Source organism: Epinephelus moara, chromosome 17 (genome assembly GCF_006386435.1).
Source record: "Epinephelus moara isolate mb chromosome 17, YSFRI_EMoa_1.0, whole genome shotgun sequence".
NCBI classification, from domain to species: Eukaryota; Metazoa; Chordata; class Actinopteri; order Perciformes; family Serranidae; genus Epinephelus; species Epinephelus moara.
In genome coordinates this window covers 16,269,127-16,294,251 of record NC_065522.1, presented here as the reverse complement: position 1 = coordinate 16,294,251, position 25,125 = coordinate 16,269,127, and the positions used below count along the sequence as shown (strand labels likewise).

The following is a 25,125-nucleotide window of genomic DNA, read 5'->3' as shown; positions in this document are numbered from 1 at the left end:
AAAATAAAATAAAATATTAAAGTAGACATTAGCATAAAATAGAATATTAAAGTAGACATTAACATAAATAAAATATTACAGTAGACAATAAAGTAAAATAAATAATAAAAACAGTAAAGTAGACAATCTGAAATATATACAATACACAATGAAATGGTTGTAGCATTATAAATGAAATAAGAATGAGTAAGTAGTGTACTGTTTAGCTGTAAAATGAGAAAGCTTGTGACCCAGCTGCAGCAACCATGTTGAAAACCATTGAGCAAAAAATAAGAGCCACCCCTTGACTTGAGCAAACTTTCTCATTTAACAGCTAAACAGTACATTTAAATATATTTCTGCAAGCACCTGAGTCAAGAAATAGGCAATGCAGTAACAGAATCTTCATTCATATTTGGTCAGCGCTGCTTAGTTTGACAGTTTGATCACAGTTCACAAGCAGTGGCTGACATGATTGGCAGCTGCCTTAGAGACTCCTCGGCTGTGATTGGCTGCTTTTCAACAGCGGCAGTTGACTCTAGCAAATGCCGTCAGAAGCACTACGAAGAGGTTTACATGAGACAGATTATCTGTCTCTTATAAAACTGTGTGGATAAAGTGTCATATATAGAATTTAGCAACTGTAGCTTTGACTCGCTTCAAGATTACGTCGACTTATTTGCTTTAAGATTAGAATTAAAAAAAAAGATGAGGTAATGAAATGGTTTCTTAGTCACGTATCTCATTTTGTCTCTGCTGCTGAAGCTCTCCTTTCACCCAGCACAAGGACGCCTGGCTCACATCATATGACATACTGCATCTATATGTAGCTCTTCCCTCGTGGCCACTCACACACACACACACAGTCTTTCTTCTCTCACACAGTCTGTCAGATGCTCTTGCACCCTCTCATTCTGTCTGTCTATCCTTTACTCTGTCTCTCTCATCTTCTAACCCTTCACTTTGTCTCTCTTTGTCTCCCTCTCTCTGCCCCTCGTGGTTTCTCTGGCTACAGTTGCAGCTCGTTAGCACCATTTAGAAACTTCTTTCCGGCTCATTTGGCTCTTGGCTCATCCCAGCCGCATTGACATTAAGCAGCGTGATGAGCGACTGCGCCCCACGGCGGACATGACACCTCCGTCTCCATCAGGACTCGCAGCTGAACACCAACCCATTTATTCCTCGGCTTTCTTCTTTCTGTCTTATCTGTCAGTGCGGAGCTGTAATTTTGTTAATGTTCGTATTTTTCCTACGGGGAATTTGAATAATGAGCCACAGCATGTTCACAAATGTCAGGAGAAAACGAGCGGTTTCAGTCAAGCACCTTCAGACAGTTTTGGGGGTGTCGAAACATATTTCGGTTATTAGGTTGTCATAGAACGATACTGGTAGCAGGGCTGGATGACTAATTCTTACCCTCACCAATGATGTCTCTTTCCTCTCTGTCATTTCCTCAGGCGTAGAGCAGCATGCCGTTGGTGAAGAGGAACATTGAGCCCAGGCACCTGTGCCGTGGGGCGTTGCCGGATGGGGTGACCAGTGAGCTGGAGTGTGTCACCAACAGCACCCTGGCAGCCATCATCAAACAGCTGGGCAGTCTGAGTGAGTATCCTGTAGTTCAGTATAGGATTAATGTTCCTCTTGATGATTTGCACATATAATACAGTCGTTAAAATCATATCTAATGAGTGAATTTGTTAAAGAATTTTCTTCAGACTGCTGGTCTCCCTGTTTTGAGTGATGCTGCTGCTGATGTGTGACTATGAAAAATTCACTGTGATTTCAATTCATACCAGTGTAATCGCAGCAATTTGTGGATTTGCTTGCGAGGGTGCAATACGTCAGCACGAATTTTTGCATCAAGTTCAGCTTACACTTGACAGATAGCGAGACATCTTGACAGTGCTGAACTTTAAAGAGGATGGAGAGCCAGAGCAGCACAGGGGTGCAAATCACCATTTTGAATCCAAAATAGGTCATTTGTGAGATTCATGTGGGGGGCTCTGGATGTGCGAGGAGGACAGAGTCAAGGGGAATTAAAGGAGGTCAGTTCTGACTGCCGGCATGGCTTAATTGGTCCGATAAAATGTGATTGTTTTTATTTAGCGAAAGCTAGCCTTAACAATTTGCATGTAACTTTTGGCGTGTCACCTCTAGTTTGCACCCCTGGCAGCATCAAGTTTTATTGAAGTTCTTCTCTGGGAGTATGAATTGCACCACTAAAGAGCAATGGTTTACAGACAGAATGAGATGGGAGTCGATAGGTTAGTTACCTATTTTGAGTGAAGTGTGTGAATCTTGTCCCAGGTTAGCTAACTGACTTTTAGCAAGCTTGTTAGTTGGAGAGCTTTGTTTATCTTCAAATACTTTTTAATTGAACAAAGTAGTGAACAGTAGTGACCAAAATGCCAACAGGGAGCTAAACGTACTGAGAAGATAAAGAGAATCTCCTGAAACTATTATGACTGAGTTGTGCAAGCCTGGCCAGCTTAGCAGTTAGCAGTTAGCAGCTAGCCCTTTAAGTATAGTCTCTGTGTGACCATACTTCTAGAAACAAATATTTCACAAAGACACACAAAGTAATTTTTCTGTCCCACTTTATGGCGTGCCCTTGACATTGGTATTTTCCAACCTGGAGCCTTTTTTTCAAGTTTTTTTGACAAAGTGATGAATGGGAACAACTTATTTTTAAATTGGTCCATTACGAAGCAAAATTGCAGCAGTGGCTGCAATGTAACCTCTGAGGGTATTTGATAAACAGCCCTAAAATCTCTGTTGGCAAACCCACCAGACTCCATTTAAATAAACAGTAATTTTAGCATGTATAAAGCCAGAATATTCTCACGTCTAACTGGGTTAATTAAGGGTTTATTTCAACCAAACCAGAGCTGGTGATTGTCGAACAGTGGAGAGATGAACAAAGATGTTTTTTTTATGAGTTTTAGTTTGTTTGTGTCGACTTTGAATAAAATGTTTTACGATGATAAAAATACAGTTTATTGAAATGGAGTCTGGTGAGTTTTGCAATTGCGGTTTCAGGGCTGTTTCTGATTACATAAAAAGGATCTTACTCTTCAACAAAAGGTCTATATCTGTAGGATCCTTTACAAAATGTTGTCAGACACTGAAAATAACAAGCCTGTCATTGCCAAAACAAGCAATTTTAGTGGACGTATGTAAGGGTGCACCGTTCCGCATTAATGTAACATTGAAGCCTGTTATTTCTCTCTCAATACTGGACCAATTTCAAGAATTTTTGCTCCCAGTAGTCACTTAGACACAAAAACAGACACAAAATAGGGTCCAGGTTAAAAAGTACCATAGTTACCCCTTAAGAGTCTACAGCAATATCTGTGGCTTTGAGGCTGTACATAGGCACAGTGATGCTTCAAGCTAAATACTAGCATGTGCATGCTAACGTGCTCACAATGACAGTTTAACATTCTGTTGATTAGAAGATAATTTCACTATCTATGTTTAACGTGTTAAGATTCTAACGTGTGCTTCTGACTAACGAACAATACCATCACTAGAAACCCAACCAGCACGATTAAAATTACGCATTTGCAATTAGCCATACAGCTACAGAGCAGGGTTGTCATAACTATCTGCACACTAGATTTAACTACTCACTGTGTTTACACTACACCACAGTAGGTCAACTGCACGCCTGACCCCTCCAAATTAGTCTCAAGCAATCAGAGACAGAGACATCCCGATGTGTCATCCTCAGCATTTTAAGTGCAATCACACCCAACACTAATGAATTCACAGCACACATAAGTAGTGTTTTTCATGATCTTAAAAACATATCACTTGAGATGTTTTGAATGTGAACAAGGCTGTGTCTGCACATGCAGATTAGATGTATCTCAGCAGTTGCTTGCTGAGAGGATGGAGTCGCCTTAGGGGCAGCTGCCATGGTGTTTGATGGAGTTTGAAACAGCCTGGTAAAAAAAAGACAGCTCCAAGGTGGATGTTTATGAAATCTAGTAACACATAAACATGTTGCCAAAATGCTGGATGTGTCCTGCCGTAAAAATGTCTGTGTCCAGGTGCATCATGATCAATATATACACCATTACCTGACTTTCATTAGATATGAGTGCGGTTCATATGGATGCCGTGATATTTGCAGCTTAAGTTATTTCTGGGCTGCACGGTTTCACTCTCAACCAGAACAGAGATCATTCAGTGGAAATGTGGAGGAAAAATAGATCTGTTTAAATTTGATTAACAGTTCGGGAACTAAATTAAATTCAGCGACAGCTCAGTGAGAATGAGTGAGTGCTCTGCCTCTGCTTCATCTGTCATGTCGTGGGCTGTGAGACAGAAAGACAGAGAGAGGAGGTGGAAAGAGACATTCAGGGTATGGAGCAGGTGGGTGTGTGTGTGTGTGTATGTGTGTGCGTGCGCGCGTTTTATTTGGTTTAGAGGTGGCGGTGTTATTGAGGAAGGCATTTCTGCATCTCAGTAAATATATTTAAATATTTGAACATTTCTGTCACATACACACACACACGTTTAAACTCAGAGAGGCAAACAGAGAGATCTTTGAAAGTATTCAGCCCGACAGGTGCGCAGCAGGAGGACATCTGTCCTACTGAGACAGACAGAGGGAGAAGGAACAGGACGAAAGTATCGACTTACCTCCATCTCTGTGAATTTCTCTTTTCAGATAACTCAGGAGGACAATGTCCTCTGTTAAAAAGCCTCTTATTTTGGACAGCAGACTGCTACCGCACCATTTGTGTCACTTTGCAAATAAAAGTCTTGTCAATTTTTTTTTTAGCTTGAACCCTGAATATGTCCGTAGAAGCTGGGAGCAAGAGCTCAGCTGGCGAACATGAATGTGTGAATGTACTTTCACAGGATGAAAGAATATTGTTAAACTGCATTTTAACCAATGTGCGTGCGTGTCTCCGTGTTTTTCCATCCAGGTCGCCATGCAGAGGACATTTTCGGAGAGCTGTTTAATGAAGCCAACAGCTTCTACCTGAGGATGAGCAGCCTGCAGGAGAGAGTGGACCAGCTGGCCGTGAAAGTCACCCAGCTCGACTCCACTGTGGAGGAAGGTAGGGAGGGACAGCATGCGTGTGTGTGTTTGTTAGTGTGAGCACACAATCTTTGTATTCCTGCGTGTGCACCAGTGGGATTTTACATCCATATGTGTGTGTACGTGTGTGTTGTCGAGTGTGTACTGTGTGTATCTGAAAGCTGTCTGTTCCTGTGTGTTTGTGTGTGTGTGTGTGTGTGTTTATGTGTAAATGTGTGTATCAGTGCCCAGTTCCCATAAGGCTAGCCTGCAGCATTTTAATGGCTATGCTGATTATTTATTGACAAAACATCTCTGCAGCTGTCATATTAGTGTGTGTGTTTGTGTGTGTGTGTGTGTGTTTATTGAACAGAAGTACACACTCATATTGTGCTCCAGTTGTGTGTAGTTGTGTGTGTACAGTGTGAGTCATGATCATTATCTCCATCATTAAGCTTTTTACTAACTCTGAAGGTCAATTCTAGTAATGCAGTAATTGATAGGCCTGCACACACACACACACACACACACTCAAAGACACACACAGCAGTGGTCAGACGGGGATGTGATGATCCAGTCAGCACTTACAAAAGGATTTCAGAACTGGGTACAGTGGCCCCAGAGGCTCACACTAAACTTTCATGTGAGATGTGAGAAACCTCGAGTCGAGGGATCTTTCGCTTTTTTGTTAAGTCTCCATTTTTCTCTTTCTTTGCCCTTTTCTTTCAGTCTTTGCTCCTCCTCTGCCTTGTTACTCCTCATCCTTCCTTCCTTCCTTCTATTTTCTCTCCTCTTTTTATCACCCTATCTGATTTTGATCCTTGTATGTCCTCTCCTTGCCTTCCTATTCTTCTTCATCCTTTTCCCCTTTCTCCACCATCGTTTCCACCATTTCACCCCATTTCTTTTCCTTCACTCTCTCTGGTTACCTCACCTTCCATTTCTTTTTTTATAATCCACACCTCTTTCCCTCCTTCCCCCCCTCCATCACTGTTGCATCATATTTTCCTCAGTTCTCCGTATTCTGAAGCCCAGTTCAGACCAAATATTTGTAACGAGACAAAACCGTTTTCGAACATTGCAAAAAAAAGTTGCAGCAGTGTGAACTGTCTGTCTGAGTTCGACTCAAGCTAACTGATGATGTCACCTGCAACTCAGCTGGTCAAATGGCTAGCGGCTGGTTTTAGAACGTAAAGCATGTCACCTGTTTCTACAGCCAGTCAACTTGTAGTGAAGTCTGCTGGTCAAGTCAAAATGACCGTAGACGGCGTGTTTGCTTCTTGCAGCAAGTGCTCCGTCCCCGCCAAGCCCTCTGTTTCCATCCTCATGGTGTGCAGGTGTTGGACAGCAGGTCGCTGCTGCTGCTTGCTGTATGTGCTCATAACTAGGGCTGGGCAGTTAATCGAAAATGAATTGAAACTGACATTCAGAACTTCTAACCGATGTAATCCTGCCCTTGTCGGTAATTTCAAGTTGTTGCATACAGATGATACACCATCTCACCTAGTTGAATTGGTGTGAACCAGCAGGCGTATTGCAACTAGTTGCCTGTTTCAGCTCGTCTCATCACAAATCTCTGGTCTAATCTTTCTTCCTCTCTTTTCTTCCTCCCGTTTTTATCTACTTGTACCCCAACCTGCTCTTTATCTTTCCCCTATGCCGCCTCCTTCTCTCCCTCCTTCCTGTGTTTCTTATTACTCTTTCTCTCTGTTCCCCAACTCTTTCCTTTTTGGCTTCCTTTGATCTCTTCTTTCCACTTCCATATGTTTACTTATCTTCCTCACTCCTCTCTCCTTCCCTCCATCCCTTCTTTTCCTCTTCCTTTCCTCTTTTCTTTTTGTAACTCTGTCTTCTCTCCTGTGTATTTCTTCCCTCTCTTTTTCACTCAGCATCAGCCCCCTTTCAGCATCTCTCTTTTCCTCTCTTTTCTTCCTACTTCTGTTTTCTTTTCCTCCCTTTCCCCCTCTCTCCTTCCACTCCTCTCCCTCCCTCTCCTTGCTGATACTGCCTAGTCATTCTGCAGCACGGCGGGCTCAGACAGAGCGTCAGATAGAGCTGCACAGACGGGGATGAAAAGGAAAAGCTCAGCAGTCCTCATGCTTATCCTCCTCCTCCTTTCTTCACTCCCCACTCCTCCTCCTCCTCCTCCCCAACTCACACTCTTTCATCTCCCCTCTCCTCCTCTGTTCATCTCTGTGCCTCTTCCTCCTACGCACAAGCAATTCGTCAGTCCTTCGTTTCCTACCACACATTCATCTGTCGTGTTACTCTCCCGTCTCTCACATCGCAGTCACATCTTCTCACTTTTCTGTCTTCATCCCTCGCTCCTGCCTTCTCCTTCTTCTTTTTCCCACTTTTCACTGACTTGAAACTGACAGCCATGAGTCACATTTAATGTCTTCTGATACATAGTGAGAAGGAAAGGAAGAATTAAACAGAGAAACAAAGAGAAAGAAGGAAAAAAGAAGAAAGAAAGAAGAGAAAATTAAAGAATAAAGAAAACAAAGGAAGAATAAGGAAGGAAAGAGTCAGTGCAAGTAAGAAAGAAAGGAGGGAAGAGGCAATTAAAGAAAGAAGGAAGGGAAGAAGAAATGAATGAGGGAGGGAAGGAAGGAAAGGTCAGTAACAGACAGGAGAGAAGGAAGGATGGAAAAAGGGGCATTGAAAGGAAAAAGGAGCAAAGAAGAAATGAGTGGAGGAAGGAAGGGACAATAAAAGGAGAAAGGAAGACAGGAAGGCATATCTTAAAGGTATGTTGGTTTTTGATTTTTAAGTAATAATAAATGTTTTAAATAAAATAAAATAAAATTGTTCCAGTACTTTTCATGAATCTCTATTAATCTGGAAAAAAATAGAATAAATTGCTTGGGAAACAAACTTTGCATAAATATTTATAGACTTCAGTGTAGCATAAACTGCAGTGTATCGTTAAATAAAAGAAATTAAGCTGAAATTATGTTGTTTTTCCTTTTATCAACAGTAGAATATACAGTATAGCCCCGTTTCCACAGAGCAGTACGATACAGTTCAGTTCAGTATGCTTTTTTCCTCATTTCCACTGTGAAAAGTTGTGGATGGTACCAGTGGAACTGTTGCGTACCGTCCCCATTTTTGGTCCCCCCTCTGTTGGGGTACCTAGCACACAGATGTGGTACTAAAAGGTGGAACTGTGAACACTGCATTCTGTTGATTAGTCAGTAGTGGATGGTCACCCTGGAGAGTTTTATCACTGTAACTATAAAATGAAAGGATGTACTTAGCATTACTTAGGGCTGGGCGATATGGACAATAAATTCATATCTCGGTATCTATAGGCTGACTGGCGTCACACAATATATAAATCTCAGTATTTTCAAGGAAATGGGCAACATGTTTTCAGCTGCAAGTTACATTTGAGATGTCACAAGCAGTTTCATAAAACAGACCATTATCAAAATAAAATAAAATGTTCCCATTTGAAAATATGCAGCGGCGCAACAGTCACACCTCCAAAACACTGGTTGGCAGTGGAGTTCCTGTGAAGTGCTGTAAAGTGTAGTTGATTCAAAACACACCTAAAACTCACTTAAAACATGGCTTAATAGCGACAATCTAAACACAAGTACACAAATCAGCNTTTTTTTTTTTTTTTTTTTTGTTAAGATTATTTTTGTGGGCTTTTTTGCCTTTAATGACAGGACAGAGAGTGAAATGGGGAGACAGAGAGAGAGAGAGAGTGGGGACTGACATGCAGCAAAGGGCCGCAAGCTGGATTCAAACCTGCGGCCGCTGCAGCTAGGCAATTCCTCTGTACATGGGGCGCCAGCACTATCCACTACGGTACCGACGCCCCGTTATTACCACAAGCCGATGGCATTTTACATAATATGAATTAGCCTAGCGAGAAGTAGAGATTTCCTCCACTCATATGAAGCCAAGATAAATCACACACAAGACTTAAACTCACTTGGAGAAAAAACAGCGTCACAGAGCTTCATTCCCGTTGACTCCAGCAACACTAAACCCCTGAGCTTGCCGGAGAAGGACTAAATGCACAAACCCGCTATTTTTAAATATCCCATGGAGAGAGACTCTCACTGCAGCCTGTTCTATTTTGTTCTGAAAATGTCGGCGTGCAGCCTCGTTCTGTGGATGATAAACGAGGTGCAGACTTCCATCTGTGTCATCGGTTATGAGGAACTGTTTGTGATGGAAATGCTACGGTCTAGGTAACATGTCTGAAGGGTTACTTTTGGTGTCAAAGGTACCATACCGAAAGTGTTTGGTGGAAACATGCAAATGGTTTTGGGAAGTCAAAGACAAAGTCAAAGTCAAAATTACCCAGCAACCTTTTTGTGGTTTAAAAAACATCTAATAGCCGTCTACATGAAGACCTGACGTCTAGGCTAAATCACGGCTGAATTTGGGCTGTCAGTGAAAATTTGGTAGACGTCTAACCATAGCCAAAGTGTAGACGTCATCAATTATATGGCTATGTAGAGACCATGTCCAAAAAATGGAGATAAACATATTTTAATTACTGTTGACTCTCTATACGTGATTGAATATCATACCGCACGCCATCTGCAATGGCGAAAATTACATTTAATCAATTTCAAAATTAAATCGGCTAGATTTGGGTTACATGTAGCTAGACTAAATCGGACCTAAATATAGCCAATACGTTTAAATCACAACTATTGCTTGCTGGGTAGCTTCACCAATCTGAGTGAATGGTGAGTCTAATCTCTGCTGCTCAAAAATACAAATGAACTCGCAGAATACAGGTTCACGTGAACGTGCTGCAGCACAAAAGAGAGATTGTACATCTGTCTCCATTTCACATGCAGATGATTGGTGTGAATTTCACGCTCTGTTCACGGGGAAGGAATGATGCGTCAAACCCAAAACACCTCAAGTAACAGAACTTCTCTTTAAAGGGATTATTCATACATCTGATAGGCCTCCTTCTACTTGCATGGCACAAACAAGATGTTCCCTGTTTCCAAAATTTGAAATGACTACTCGTGTAAATGTAAATGTGCAAGTCAGGCCGCTGCAAACCAGACTACTTAATATATTAAGCTGGTTATTAGCAGCAGTCAACACATTTGTGTACACGTACATGTGCAGAGAGGAGGATGAACGTTAAAGTCAGAGTGATAAGAGACAGAGGACATGGAGCCAGAGGTGATAGAGACAGAGTGTGTATGTGTGTGTGTGTGTGTGTGTGTGTGTGTGTGTGTATGGTTGTAGAGAGAGGATACCAGAATAGAGAGTGTTAAAAAAGAGAGGGAGAAGCTCGAGGTCTCTTTGAAGATGTGTCTGAATGAAAGTTGCATTAGCTGCTAGTTTTGTGGATTATTCATTTGGCCGCGGGGACAGAAGCTTAGGAAGGAATGATCAAACACGGAGCAGACAGGAACGTGTGTGCTGACTGCAGAATCTGCACACACACACACTCACAGTAACACACAGATCAAACAGCCAATCACCCTTTAGTTTTTGAGGAATTTGCAGCCAGAGGTTAAAGCTGAAACACTCCTTCTTTCTGACGTTGTTAATAATGCTGCTGATAACTTACACACACACATACACACAGAGTTTACAGTCCAGAAGTCAAGTAAATCACTGGTAGGAACATATGTCGCATTGACACGGTTTAACCTTATTATACAGGCCCGATGTACACTGAACCAGCCAGTGTGTGTGTGTGGTTAGCCATCTGCTAGATGCTGGATAGCATTGCAGCAGTGTCGCGTTAAATCTCCTCTGGGGGGGTGGGTTAAGGGATTGACACACATACATGCAGTATTTTCTCTGTCTCTCACTCTCCCTTTCTCTGTGTCACACATATAAAAACACACACACACACACATACTGACTAGACAAATCATATTATCACGCCGTCCTACACGCTGCATAGCACAAAGAATTTGGAGTGCCATAAACACACGTATTGCTCCTGCACATCCACGCACCTCTCTCGCAGCTGCAAAGTGAGTGTGTGTGTTGTGTGTGAAATATACTTGTTAAGCTGGTGCAACAAGCTCGGAGACTAATCTGTCCCTGCTGTCCTGTTAGCACCGTCTGTGTTTGTGCGTATGCATATGTATGTGTTTGTGTATATGTCAGAGTGCGTGCAGTGTGTAAGCTATTTGTCATGTGTTTTAGTCTATATGCATTTTATGATATTACAATTACAGCAAACAATTCTCTGCTTGCACTGTGTAGTGTGATGTTTTAGTGCGACAGCAGCATTATCTGTGAGATCACAGTTGATGATTCAGGGAAAATTTAGATACAGCGTAGTATCATGATATTTTGTGTGGAGATATTGTATCGATACATGGACGCCAATAATGGATCTTTTATTATTAACGTCATTTTTGCGAATACACGTTTTAATACGACTTTTGGTACTAGAATAATAAAATCAGTTGCTTTTTCGGTCCACTAGATGGTGCTGATGTTTTTTTTTCCTGGTGAGGTCAGCAGAGGTCTCAGTCAGCAGCATTTGGCAGGAAGTTCATCAAAACAAAGATGGATGCACTGGAGAAAGAAATCAGCCATTGACGTTTAAATCAAACATCTGGACTTGTTTTGGAAAGAAGGACTTAGCACACCCCCATCCAGAGATGACGACCAAGCTAACGCTAAACCCGCTTTAGGGAAAAATCAACCAACACTGGACACACTTAACTCGACAAAACTACCATCCAACTCTGAGAGAGCGAAGAAAATAACACAGTCCATCACGTCCTTCATGTACAAAGATCTGCGTCCACACAGCGTTGTTGAAAACAAAGGCTTTTGTTACATGCTAAAAACACTCCGTCAATATGGGACTCCATTCTGATGTTTTTTCACCGACACAGTCGTACCCAAGCTCTACAGAGAAGTGAGGCATAAAGTTGAGGAATCTTTGAACACAGCAGGAAGGGTGGTGTTAACTTAAACTGGATTCATGTGTCTATAATGGCACATTATCTCACAGAGGACTGGCGACTGCTGTCTCACGTTCTCTAAACTAGAGCAGAACACGAAAGTGACACTGGAGCAAACACTGCAGACCTCCTGCAAAAAGCAGCACAAGAATGTAACAGACAATGCTTCTAACATGGGTGTGGCCATTCAGTTAGCGAGGTACCTGCATGTGAAGTGTTTTGCTCATGCGCTTAATCTGGCATGTAGTCTGTTCATAAAACAGATATACGTCACACTACATTGTACAAGTAGACAATTCAGTCGAATGTTTTTTTATGTCAAAACTTAAACTTGTATTATTTTATCTTCTGTATTCTGCTCCTGTAAGCAATGTCCTACATTCCCAGAATGCCTTTCAACAAAACCTATATATGCATAAATCTCAGGGGGCGACACAGTGCTACAGTGGTTAGCATTATTGCCTCACAGTAAGAGGGTGGAGGAGCCTTTGTGTGTGGAGTTAACATGTTCTCCCGGTGTCAGCGTGGGTTGTCTCCAGCTTCCTCCCACAGTCCAAAGACATGCAGGTTAACTGGTGACTCTAAATTGCCTCTAGGTGTGAATGGTTGTCTGTCTCTGTGTGTCAGCCCTGTGATAGTCTGGTGTACCCTGCCTCACGCCCAGTGTCAGCTGGGATAGGCTCCAGGCCCCCCGCGACCTGGGATTGCGTTTTTGCCTTGAAGGTGGCATCCTGGTCTGTTTGACTCTTTCTGCTAAATTGTTCAAATCTAATTTGCTACCCTTTGACGTTTGGAAAGAAAACAAAGGAAACACAGGACTGTGTGTGCTGAATTTATTGCATTGGAGACCTGGACAAATGAACAATGGGTTCAATAAAATAAGATTTTATATATTTTATTTCCCTGCAGTGAAACAAAAACTGTTTCCTTGGCTCTAAATAGAAAGAAAAAGTAATGAAAATACATCTTGTAATTTAGCTCTGAAAAATCGAATTACATTTTCCTTTTGCCGCCTGATTGTCCATAATATTTTATCTCTGATTACTTTATCAAGACCAAAGCTGACTTAGGCAGCACAAAACTTTGAAGCTAAGTAGCCATGCTCTGGCCGATTATTGGTGTAACACTCATTAAGTGTGCAAACAAGAGATCATATCCTCAAATCCTGACCTAATTCATGAGCGTAAACTTTGCAGAATTGAGACCAGAGATGAGAGGACAGTGTTTCACATTCAGGATTTAGCTGCTAAGCCGACACTTGAAGAGTTAAAACAGCTGGTTTGGTGGATTATGTTGTCAGATACTGTAAATTGTGCTCTTTTTTGGCCTTACTGTCAAGTTGTTGACTGTACTGTTGACTCAGTTTTCAATCTCTCATTGTCTCCATTCCTTTCTGCTCCTTCCAGTCTCCCTGCAGGATATTAACATGAGGAAGGCCTTCAAGAGTAGCACCATCCAGGACCAGCAGGTGGTGTCGAGGACCTCTGTCCCCAACCCTGTGGTGGAGATGTACCATCGCTGTGACAAACCTCCTCCGCTCAACATTCTCAGCCCCTATAGGTCAGTCATTTAGGGTGCTTTCACACCTGCCCTGTTTGGTTCGGTTCAATCAAACTCAGGTTCATTTGCCCCCAAAGTGCGGTTCGTTTGGGCAGGTGTGAACACAGCAATCACACTCGCACCAAAATAACCAGACCAAGACTAGACATTGGGCATTCATTACATTATTTAACAACATTATTGCATATGGAGTATTTTCCTCATATTATGCAGCCCTACGCTCCACCCCTCCTATTGTGAGCATTTTTTTAATGTCTTTTTTGTTTGTTGGTCGTCCCTCCACGCAGGGACGACAAAAAGGATGCATTGAAGTTCTACACTGACCCCTCCTACTTCTTCAACCTGTGGAAGGAGAAGATGCTGCAGGCCACCGAGGACAAACGCAAGGAGAAGAGACGACAGAAGGTACGGGTGTGTGTACGCGTTAGTGTGTGCTGGTGAAGTCTGCTCGTATTCGAGTGTGTATTTGTGAGTGCAACTCGGGGGCATGCTTATATGTGTGACTGGTACACATGCTGTGTGCTGGATGTGTGTGACTGTGAGAGTGTGACACAACAAGTAAATAAAATCCATCTTCTGCTTTAATTTGCTAATCTGTTTTTTTCCTGCCTAATCGTGCCTTTTTTATGCTGTTATTTAATTTTATGCATTCTTATCTTAGTGTACTCATCATTAAGCTTTGCTTTGTTGTGTAATTGGTTATTGATACAGCAGCAGCTGGGCAGGCTCATTATCCAGAGACAAATAAACGGCCAAAGGGGAATACAACTTCAAACCATTTATATGTAACACTGTGTTCGCATATTCATGGAAAGATGTAGCCTCTGTGTAAGATTACAGCTATTTCAGTACAGTTCTGTGTCATACTAGGCCTTGTTAGTCCTTTTGACTTGTCACAGGAAAATAAAACTGGTGTAATTAATGATGACAATGCTTGTTAGGTTTAGTCACATTTTAGCCATATTTATCCTTCATACACTAAGTTTTAGTCGACGAAAATTCAAAATGTTTTAATCAACGAAAATTTGTGACATTTTAATGAACCTTTGGTGTCATTTTGTTTTGAGTACGTCTTTTATCTTTATACTAAACCAGTGAGGCTAATTCATGTATCAGAAATTAGAGTCAAGGTGACAGGTTGTATAAAAATTTCATTTAGACATTTTTTCTGCAGCTACAAATAATTTTTGCACACGTACAAACTGTCATTTCTCTAGCAGTGTTTGACAGGTTCAAGGGCTGATTTATGAGCACACACTTACTGATCATCATCTGAAAAGCTTAACATCTCTCTATTTATGCTCTCAAAAACTTTGACACCATAATTAATTAATCTGAGACAATTACGATTTGTACCCAGGTTCATTGTAAACTCTGATTTATTAGTCTCACGGTTAAGAAGCCGAAAAATAAGTTAATTAAAGCTGAATTCTTTCTTAATCTGCATTATGGAAGTCTGGAGGTTTAAACTCATCTCTCACATAGTTGGTGATTAAAACTAAACTCTCATCTCTGTCAGGGAAAACTGATCTGAGCTCAGACTGTTTTCTTACAGCACAGCAACACTCACAGATAACTGAGCAGCCTCCTACCTGCCTGTCAAACACCATCAACCCATAAACCTTCCTGAGACAGTCCGGACTGAGTGGAGTCCTGCGGAGATCAGCTATGAAGTCCAGCGGCTGGTGGCTGCTTGCTCTGCTGCCGTTCAGCGGCTAACAAGCGGAGCTAACTGCTAACAGCCACCGCTGCAACTAACAAACTCCACAAATCCATTCAGCAGCTCCACCATCCACACATTTGATTATTTACTGCTGAATTGCAGCTCACAACTCACACCAACGGCTGACGCTGTTCCAGTGTGAGTGTTCTTGCTGCTGGCTAGCAAAACATCCTGGTGCAGACTATTTAATTGAGTTTGCCAGCCCGTCGCTTATGCGACATTTGAAGGTAATTAAAGGCGCAGCCGTTTTCGGCTTTTAATGTCCGATAGTCCACCACTAACATTTTCATCACGTCTCGTCTCATCAGAGAAAATGAAACATAGATTTTACCTTAGTTTTTATTATCAAGATTTCTTTTTTGGTTCATCATTTTCATCATGGAAAAAAGGTCGTTGTTGAAAAATTTTCGTTAATGAAATTAACACTGCCCCGTACAGTTGTCATGATTGGGGAAATTAGCTATAGTGACCAAAACGTTTTTCTTACCAGGCTGTAAACATGTACATATCCACTGTAACATGGGGGTCTAAGGGGGTTGACTCGCTCTTGGAGCCAGCCTCAAGTGGCCAGTCAGGGAACTGCAGGTTTCGGCACTTCGCGTTGGCGTCATGTTTCAGCTCTGGAAGTTGTGAAGCATTCATGTTTCGCCAAAAAATACACTTAATACATTTTGTTTAATTCCTTCAAAGTCTTGGACATACATGGATGTAAACTGCAACTTGACTGTTTGGCGGAGGCATGCAACTACAAGGTGGTAATTCTAGTTTTATTGGAGCTTAGCCAAGTTTGAGCTTCGGATATATTTTTCAGTCCAACAGAAAAAAATTTAACAGTGGAGATGATCATTTTCTGTCTTTTCCAGTTATTTCTCTGTGAGGCTCTTTTGAACATTTAATAGACCAACATAATTGGCAGAGAATTAAATATTTCAGAGCTGAATTTCACTGTTATTCCCCTTTGATTCACTTTAAAATGCTACACCTCTCTCTATCAGCCCTCTCGACAATCACTTTCTAAACCCCTGAACAGCTGCTGCTGTATGTGTTTTGCTGCACTATGTCAATATTTCTGTTCAATTTAATGCTGCTCACATTTTTTTCTGTTCCCTCCCTTCAACCTGGAAACCTGGCAGAATAAATTCCCTTTAGAAACAAAGCAGTGGAAGTTTTGAAAGACTAACAGGTTTTGGATACCAGGGGAAGCTCAGCCGCAGGAGGACGGTTCATCTACCCGTTCCTCCTTATTCTCTTCCTCCTTTCTTTCTCTAAGTTACCTGGTTTCCAAGACACACACCCAACCCCTCCTCCTCCTCCTCCTCCTCCTCCTCCTCTGCTCAGTCTAACGCACCAGCTTGTCTTTCTCCCATGTTTCCATAGGGCTGTCCGGCCCACCCTGACAGGCCCCACTCCAGACAGGCCCCACCCAGGAGCCCCCTGTCCATCTCTGTAAGACAACCCAGACCCCTAACCTGCCCTCTCCTGCCCGCCACTTTACCCCCGCACACCCCACTAACACACATCACACACTCATATGTTATAGAGGAACTCAGGTAAGACACAAAGAGGAGAACACAAGCCAGTTATTGCATATGAGTATTAATAAAAGACACTGAGGCACACACCTTTCCCTCTGTTTGTGTCCGTGTGTGTCACGTTGCGTTAGCTTGCCACCTCACCCTCTCTCTAACCCTCTGTGATTGGTTTGGTTCCCGTCTTGTGTTACCAGAAGTTTTGGCTCCGTTGTCCATTGTCTGCTAGTTTATGTTGGTGTGTTTAATGGTGACTGGGTGATGATGAGTAGCCTAGTGTGTGTGTGTGGGTGAAATTTACCCCATGTTGAAGGAGCTGGTGATGGGGTCCTGTTCTCTTCCTCTGGCCCAGATAAATCAATAATCAATGACTGAGTTTCTCTCCACTCTTCTATCTATCTGTCTGCCTCTGTCTCTCCTGCAGGAGCAGCAGAAGCAGGTTGAGGACCCAGGCAGAGAGGTGAAGAAGGTCAGTGAGGATTTGCACACTTTTTTTATTTTTTTTATTCACTTGTGGACTTACTTTTGAAACTAGCATGAAATTAGCAAAATTGGAAGTTAGCATTAAAATATCCCTGAGATCAGTGGACGACCTAAAACCATCTAGGTCACTCTTGTGCTGACCTTTAATGGAACGGAGAGGCCAAACAATGTTAGCTTTGTTGCACTCACTCTTTTTTCCAAATGTGTATTTCTTGAGTCGCCACTGTTAGCTTATTAGGCTCATTAGAGATGAACTGTGCCTCATCTGGAAAGTGGACAAGATCAAGTGGCAGCAGCAGGTGGCAAAAAGCTGTATTGACTGTTTACAGCAGCCTTGAAAGAATCTACAGGAAGTCGCAAAAATACTTATGTCCTGTTAGACCCATCTGTAGGCTACCTGTAATTTAAAGACCACTTATTACTATTATCAACCACGCAAGGTGTGTTTTTTAAGGGGCTGTATACATGTCGAGAAACGCAAGGTCAGGTGCTGGGCGCTACTCTTGTGCCTTTTTTGTGCCAGCTTTCAAGTTTGCGGGTTGTGTCTGAGGTTGCTAAGCAATCTTAATGCCGCGATGGCATCACTCTAGCGTTTGAGTGTGCCTGCAGCACGTCTACATTGAAACAATTAATTTGAGGATGCAAAAAACGCGGCATAGTTACGGCCCCTAATAGAATAAATCGTCATTGCACAACACGAGACCAATAACCTACAGTCTAGTGTTACATATTACAATTACACAAAAAAATTAGGATGTTAAACGAAATTTGGTGTTAGTGTTCAAAACTAAAAGCCAGTCAGCTCCTTTATTAGGCGACTGCCAGGTGTATCCCACCATACTGAGGGTCTTGCAGCTGATATAAAGCAGCTGCGGCACCTGACTTTAAAAACTGCAGCTGCTTTGATCTTGTGAAGTTATCATCATCCACGTGTGCATGACATCAGGGCAAGTTGGGATCAAGTCAAATCTAGTGGGTGTGCATTGTGTGGTAATCGACGGTGATCTGTTAAACACAGGCCCGGCGCAACCAAGCCAATAAATATTAAGTGCCGGAATCAACAAATTGCCCAATACACAGTAGCTGTTGCACAAGTCCCAGTAGTCATTGCCATGTCTAATAAAATATAGTGAGTGTTGTTGTGAGAGTGCACCACAACTGTTCAGATTGTATGTTGATTGAGAGTGTGAATGGCCTTAGGAAAGAAGCTGTTGATGAGTCTAGTGGTACCAGTTTTTAATGACCTGTAGTGCCTGCCTGAGGGCAGGGGGTTGAGCTCATGTTGACCAGGGTGAGAGCAGTCCTTAACAATGTTTCGGCTGGCTTTAATTTGCTTTTTATTACTCAAAAAAGATGGTTTTAGCTTAGCTGATTAGCTGATGACGATGCATGTTATGTATACGTTTATACATGCACCATCTCTGCACCAGTGTGGGTTTGAGAACTGAGTGAATCACAAAGGTGCTTAAGGAGAAACATGTGATGTAGGTATTAGAAGAGCCAACAGTGAAATCAGCAAACTCAGCTTTTTATGAGTACATTTGAAGAGCACGCACCGCTGCCAGTGTGGAGAACACTTCATCACTCCAAAACCATCTTCATAAAAGTACATTAAAGCAGTTTACTAAAGTAAAGACAGTGAGACACTCTTCAGTGCCCATTAACACCGTCCCTAGCGAGGTGTTAGAGAGGGACAGCTGTGCCAATTCTTCAGACCACAGCCAGTGAATGTTAAAGAGCTGCAGCAACACTAGTACCAGATGTAGTTCTTTCAACCATCACTTACATTATTCATAGGGTACATTAAAGATGTGATTTGCAGATTCGATTTTTATTTCTTCAGTAAAAATGTGTACCTTTTGCCTTTGAAGGTGCGTAAGGCTCGTAACCGGCGCCAGGAGTGGAACGTCCTGGCCTATGACAAAGAGTTCAGACCAGACGCCAGGCTCACCCCTTCCCCTTACCATGGCATGTCCTCAGAGGGCTCCCTGTCCCCTGATAGCAGGTAAACACACACAAGCTGTCGCTATATGTGTGCAGTTTTCCTCCAGGGGCCCTTATTTGTCACAACACATACACATCACTGTTTATAAGTGAAGTCTGCTGTCTCCAGGGAGGCGGGATAACAAAACCCAGCATGAGTGGTTGACTGGGAATACGTGCACACACAAGGGGAGTGAGGTTTTCTGCATTAGCATGATAAAATAACTTAAGTTTCCTATTTTCTCAGCCTTAATGAGCTGTAAGTGGTTATTGGTGTACTGTAAATAGTATATAGTGTGCAGGTGTAGTAACACAACCACTCTGTGTCTCACAGTTACACACATTTAAGCACCTGTGATGGAGATTTAAGCAGAGCCAACCTACCTGCTGTATTGTTTAAAGCTCTTTGCTGCCCTCTCCTGGAGAAAGTAATTTAGAGCATATGAATTTCTTTATATTTTTTACTGAGAATATTACCCCTAGTTATAGATGAGCTATATTTGGTCAGTGCTATTATTAATGTTTTATATTTGTTTTTACATTTAACCAGTATGCTCAAAGTTCTAGGAAATCTGTGCTTGTTGTAAAAAACTTCCTCTTGAAAATTAATTGATATAATTATGTGTTATTTGGATACTGTTGACTTTGAATTAAAGGAATACTTAACCACCAGTTATTTAACCCGTGTTAGGTTGAATTTGAGAAGAAAACTTCGGCTGTCTCGCATGCCTCAATGTTGAAGGAAGAATCCAAAAACGGAAAAAATCATAATGAATTGAAGTCATTGGGGTCCATGTTAAACATCAGAAAAAACAAAGTCAAAACATCTGTTTATCAACTCTCCTACAACTCTTGCAGTGTAATTCAAGTCTCTTTTTTCTAGTTGTGTGCTCAGTACTTCCCAAACACATGCATTTTTTCTAAGAAGTAGTATTTAAAGCTTAACTGAAAGGTATCTATGCTCTTTTCAAAGCCAGACTCCATCGACAAAAAACGTAATTTTACCTTGCTGAATATATGAGCTTCTGGTCTACCTCTGCCTTGATCAGTAGTTTATTTGTGTTATGTTGTGACTGTGGTGAATCCAAACTAACCCCTTAAAACACCAAAGTCCCACAATAACACAAACTAATGATCTGATTAAGGAAACAGTAGACCAGCAACTCTGGTGTTAAGTGAGGTAAAATTCCTATTTTTGTCAATAGAGTCTGGCTTTGAGGAAAGCACTGATGGGTTTCTGTTTAAATATTATGGCTTGCATGTTTGGGAAGTACTGAGCATACGACTGGATAAATGAGGCTTGGAATATACTGAATAAGTTGTGTGAGAGTTTGTTAACAGATGTTTTGATGTAGTTTTGCTGTTGAATTACAAAAGCAATAACTGAAGAATGTAACAACATGGTGAAAGGCATTAAGAAAATAATTCACTGACTGTAACTGTCGTTATCAAGGAGAGAAACCTATGTTATTATATCTTTAAAAAAAATAATAAAATTGACCACCCACTCACGTTCCCTCTACCAGGTCAATGGCGTCCGACTCCTACCCTGCAAGCCCCAACCACCCCTCCACCCAGGCCCCCAGTGCCGTCCACCCCACGGACCACAGCAGGGACCACCTCAGCGCCGCAGCCCAGACTCAGTCACTGGATCGGGTCCTCAGGCCGGCCAACCAGCCCCCAGGGCCTGCGCCTGGAGGGCGACATGCAGCCTCTCTGGGCAGGACCCCATCGGGACACGGGGTCCAGGCTGGCGGAGATCCAACGGTTAACGGGCCGAGGCAGCAGTCGGTTAAGGAATACCGGGCCGGGCACAGGTAGGTTTACACATCTGAATCTTTACTTTGTGCTGGTGTCATGTGGAGCCCAGCACTAGTGCACACCACATTTCTCTGTCCCATGGCTCTTGGCTTTTCTTAGTCTGATAGCAAAGTGAATAAGTGAGACATGATGTTTAAACTATAAAGGCCGAGCTAATGTCAACCCACTGCTGCTTTGAATGTTAAAATGGAACATGTCGCCTTTTCAAAATGTCTCTTCATGACTTCTTCAAGACCTGACATTCATAGAAACCAGTTACATCAGACCCTTTACTTGTCAGTTCATTTTTTATTGTCCTACATTTAAAAATATCTGGCTCGCAGCTTTGCAGAAAAGGACACGAGTGAACAGAGTATAAATACAGCAGCCAGCCCGACGTTGTGTGTCATTTTACACAGAGGTTTTTGCTCAGATTAGAAGACATTTATTCTTACACACTGTCTTCTGTCGTCTCCTCAGCGGCCAGCCCTCCACCATCCCAGAGTACTACATCCCACCCGCTCCTCCTCCCCCTCCCCCAACCATCCCCTCGGCCCAGACCGCCTTCGACTCCACCACGGCCCCGCCCCCCGGCGCCGCCTCCGCTGTCCCACCCACCTCCTCCGCCCTCTCCCGCCCCTACTCCCCTTCCCCTCCTCCTCCCCCGGCCAACTACGTGCCCTCCCCTTCCCACCCACCTTCGGGCGCACCCCCAGCCGCCCCTCCTCCGCCGCCGCCTGGAGCCCCCGCAGGCCACCAGGCTCACCCTTCGCCACCGCACGTCGCTGTCGGCCAGTCAGCTGTGGATGCGGCGCCCTCGACCAGGAAGTCCACCATGCTGGGGATGATCCCGATGAGCGACGCCCGCTCCGACCTGCTGGCCGCCATACGTAGAGGTAAGTGTGTCACTAAGGTCAGAGTTCAAGAATGCTTTTATCTTTCGTATCTGTATTTGTCTTAAATACTTAGATGATTATTTTGGACTAGAAAACTAAACTCCATATCTGTATTACTCAAATATATTTTGGAAATTGTAGGATGCAAATTAATTGTTTATAAAGAAAACGTTCACAGCCTCTGATGACACACTGACCACACTTAACCCCTGGCCGTCATTTTTGAGCTGTTACCAGGGACCCCAGAATTTCTAGTCACGCCCTTGCTCACTCCTTCCACCCCTCCCCCCTCCATCCATCCTCCCTCCCTCCCCTCCAGGCATCCAGCTGAGGAAGGTGCAGGAGCAGAGGGAGCAGGAGGCCAAGAGGGAGCCAGTTGGCAATGACGTGGCCACCATCCTCTCCCGCCGCATCGCCGTGGAGTACAGCGAGTCCGACGACGACTCCGAGCTCGACGAGAATGAATGGTCTGACTAAAACAATTTTAGAGAGTGTGACGGGTGCACGGTGGGTGGTGTGCACTGGGAGAAGGAGAGGGTGAAACGTTGAGACACTGAGGTGAAAATGAAGGGGTTTGGTTAATGTTCATCATTTACATTTTTACAGTAAGAAAAAATAATCAATCACACATGCATTCACACTCATACTTGCAGCCTCTGAACATTAAGCACTTCTACAGCAACAGGTTGGTAGTTTCAGCTTGCTCGGTTGCCCCTGACGACGCCTATTCTTGAAATGAAACCCTAGAGGTTTGTGCGTCGAACCACTGACGGTGTGTGGCGCGACAAACACACTCTACGTTCACACCATTTCAACACCCTCCCGCCCCCGTCTGCTCATTTTTAACCACTAACGCTCAGCTGTGAAAAACAAAGGCACCAACGTCTCCCTGCCTACATATTGTGACTGATAATTATCATCAACATTGCAGGTTGAGAGCCTGTGATAACTGAGGGCCCCTGGTGAGTATGGGGGGCAGTGTGTTTACAAAGCACATGGTATAGCACAAGAAAAACTCATTGTAGTGCAATCTTAACTTATCTGCCAAATGTTGACAAAGAATTTATGAAAACAAGTCAGGGAAAAAAAAAAAACTCCTCAGAGGACGACTCCGCCTCACAGGGCCGTGCCTGTTTACGAAACACACGCACTCTCCTGAAGAGGCCTCACTGTCATTTTGAGAGTTTGGCTCATTGGTCACATTAACCAACACAAGACAACAGAATCAGCTCCAGAATCATCTTCGTGTTAGAAATGCTAACAGTAGAGTGTGCAGCATGTAGCTAACTGTATAATTAGTTAGCTTGATTCTTATGTCTGAACGTGCAGGGTCAAAACATATATAAAATTAGGGATAGAAATAGTCTTTGAAACTACACTGTGGCTCAAACAGGAAGTGAGCAAAGTTAGCCAAACAGCTAAAGACCTTTAGCTATTAATTTATGACACACTTATTTATTTAGAGTGTGTTTAAAGAAATTAATTTATAATAAGACACTGAATAAAAATCAATGCCAAGTTTGGTTTGTTTTTTACTCTCCTCCTTCATGTCTGCATAATTATCGTTACTTTGGGAGGTAGCTGGATTCACAAGATCACGCCAGAGTCCAGCCCTGGTAGAGACGGTATTGTCAAATTTCCAAGGGTGGATACATTTCTACCATTGTACAGTGTATACCATCATATTGCCCAACTCTAATAGCAATTTTAAGCTTGTGTTTTCAGTTTTGATAGCGGGGCAATGACTCTGTTAACATATTATTTGTGTTTTTAATGTCTTGGATATTGCGTTTACATTTTCATAAAATCCTTGGTTGAAACAGGCAGTTTCTTTGACATCAAAATTACTTTTTTAACAGAGACCTGTGCACAAGAAACCATAGCGCTGCCCCCTAAGAGTCGACCAAAAGTTAGTCAACTAGAAAGGTCATTAGTCGGCAAGATTTCATTGGTTACTTAGTCGTAGTGCTTCTGATGGCATTTGCTAGAGTCAACCACAGCTGTTAAAGAGAAACCAATCACAGCAGTAGAGTCTCTAACGCAGCTGTCAGTCATGTCAGTCACTTATTGTCAACTGTGGTCAAACTAGGCAGTGCTGATCAAATATCAATCAAGATTTTGTCACCACATCGCCTGTTTCTCACCTCAAATTAATTTCCAGAGCTGGTACCTGCGGTTATTCCACAGGCTAGTTAATAACATGTCGGGCAGGAAATCCAAAGTGTGGGATCATTTTGAGAAGGTGAAGGACGAACCCAAGGTGATATGTAAACTCATCTTCATTGGTCGACTACAAACATGACGTATCATCTGAAACATGGAAGTAGCTACATGCCCATTAGCCCACAGCGTCATTAACAGGCGGCTCGCTCAGTGTGTGACGTGCACTTGTAGATAAAATATAGGCCTATATTAATGAAGGTTCATTAGTACGGTTTTGTATTTCTCTGTAATGTAGCTACATGTGGGCGACTAGTCGACTAATGGCCCTAAATGAAGACTATTGGTCGAGGAAAATTCTTAGTCTGTTGCAGCCCTAATATCTACACACACATTAAGAAAAACAATTACAAGTAGCATTTAAAATGCCCAAGAACGATATTTTAAAATCTCTAACTGGTAAAAGTGTCTGCAGAGAGAAATGTAAAGCTGGTTCTCTTGTGATGTTTTTGTTCAAGGGATTCAAAGGCCAAACTCTCATAAAGGCAGTGAAGCCTTGACCTCATACCTTTGACATTGTGATATACAGTAGTTCTCCCGTTGTGTATTAGCTGAAACTGTGATGAAAGACGCCACCCACCCATGTTGACGCTGGTTTGGAAAAACAAGTGCCACCAGCTTTGTTGAAGTTTAGTGATAACTCATCATTCAGCCTCCATATCACAGCATCGACCAATAAAGCGAGCAAGCTTTCGCCATTATTTTGTTTTATTTTTCTATTTTTTGGTCTTTTGTAGTCATTCATAACTCAAAGCCTAACATTTCAGCCAGTGACTGTGTGCTGTGGTATTGGTCTTATATAAACGCTTCCACACTTAACCACACACCAGAGCCGCACTCACAAAGCTCGTCATCCTGACTCCAGGGTTGAAGGTCACGTCCGCTCTTTCATATGACCTTGCTCACCGTCTGCAACCCTGGACCAGCTCGCTGTCTGTGGAGGCTTTGTGAACGCAGCCCCTGGACTATAAATACATAAGTGTAAGAGACT

The 25,125-nt window shown here is 42.7% G+C and overlaps 1 protein-coding gene across 1 annotated transcript in view; it reads left to right on the top strand.

Moving 5' to 3' along the window:
- The window catches only part of zgc:109889 (uncharacterized protein LOC553542 homolog), a 59,795-nt gene extending 35,732 nt beyond the window's left edge, over positions 1-24,063 (top strand). The window contains exons 2-10 of the mRNA XM_050066558.1: positions 1,437-1,581; positions 4,920-5,054; positions 13,347-13,500; positions 13,788-13,905; positions 17,177-17,221; positions 19,107-19,240; positions 20,745-21,035; positions 21,499-21,914; positions 22,234-24,063. Of these exons, the coding sequence (XP_049922515.1) occupies positions 1,449-1,581; positions 4,920-5,054; positions 13,347-13,500; positions 13,788-13,905; positions 17,177-17,221; positions 19,107-19,240; positions 20,745-21,035; positions 21,499-21,914; positions 22,234-22,391 (1,584 nt within the window). The 5' untranslated portion in view covers positions 1,437-1,448 and the 3' untranslated portion in view covers positions 22,392-24,063. The remainder of the gene's footprint in view (positions 1-1,436; positions 1,582-4,919; positions 5,055-13,346; positions 13,501-13,787; positions 13,906-17,176; positions 17,222-19,106; positions 19,241-20,744; positions 21,036-21,498; positions 21,915-22,233) is intronic.
- Positions 24,064-25,125: the final 1,062 nt, after the last annotated feature.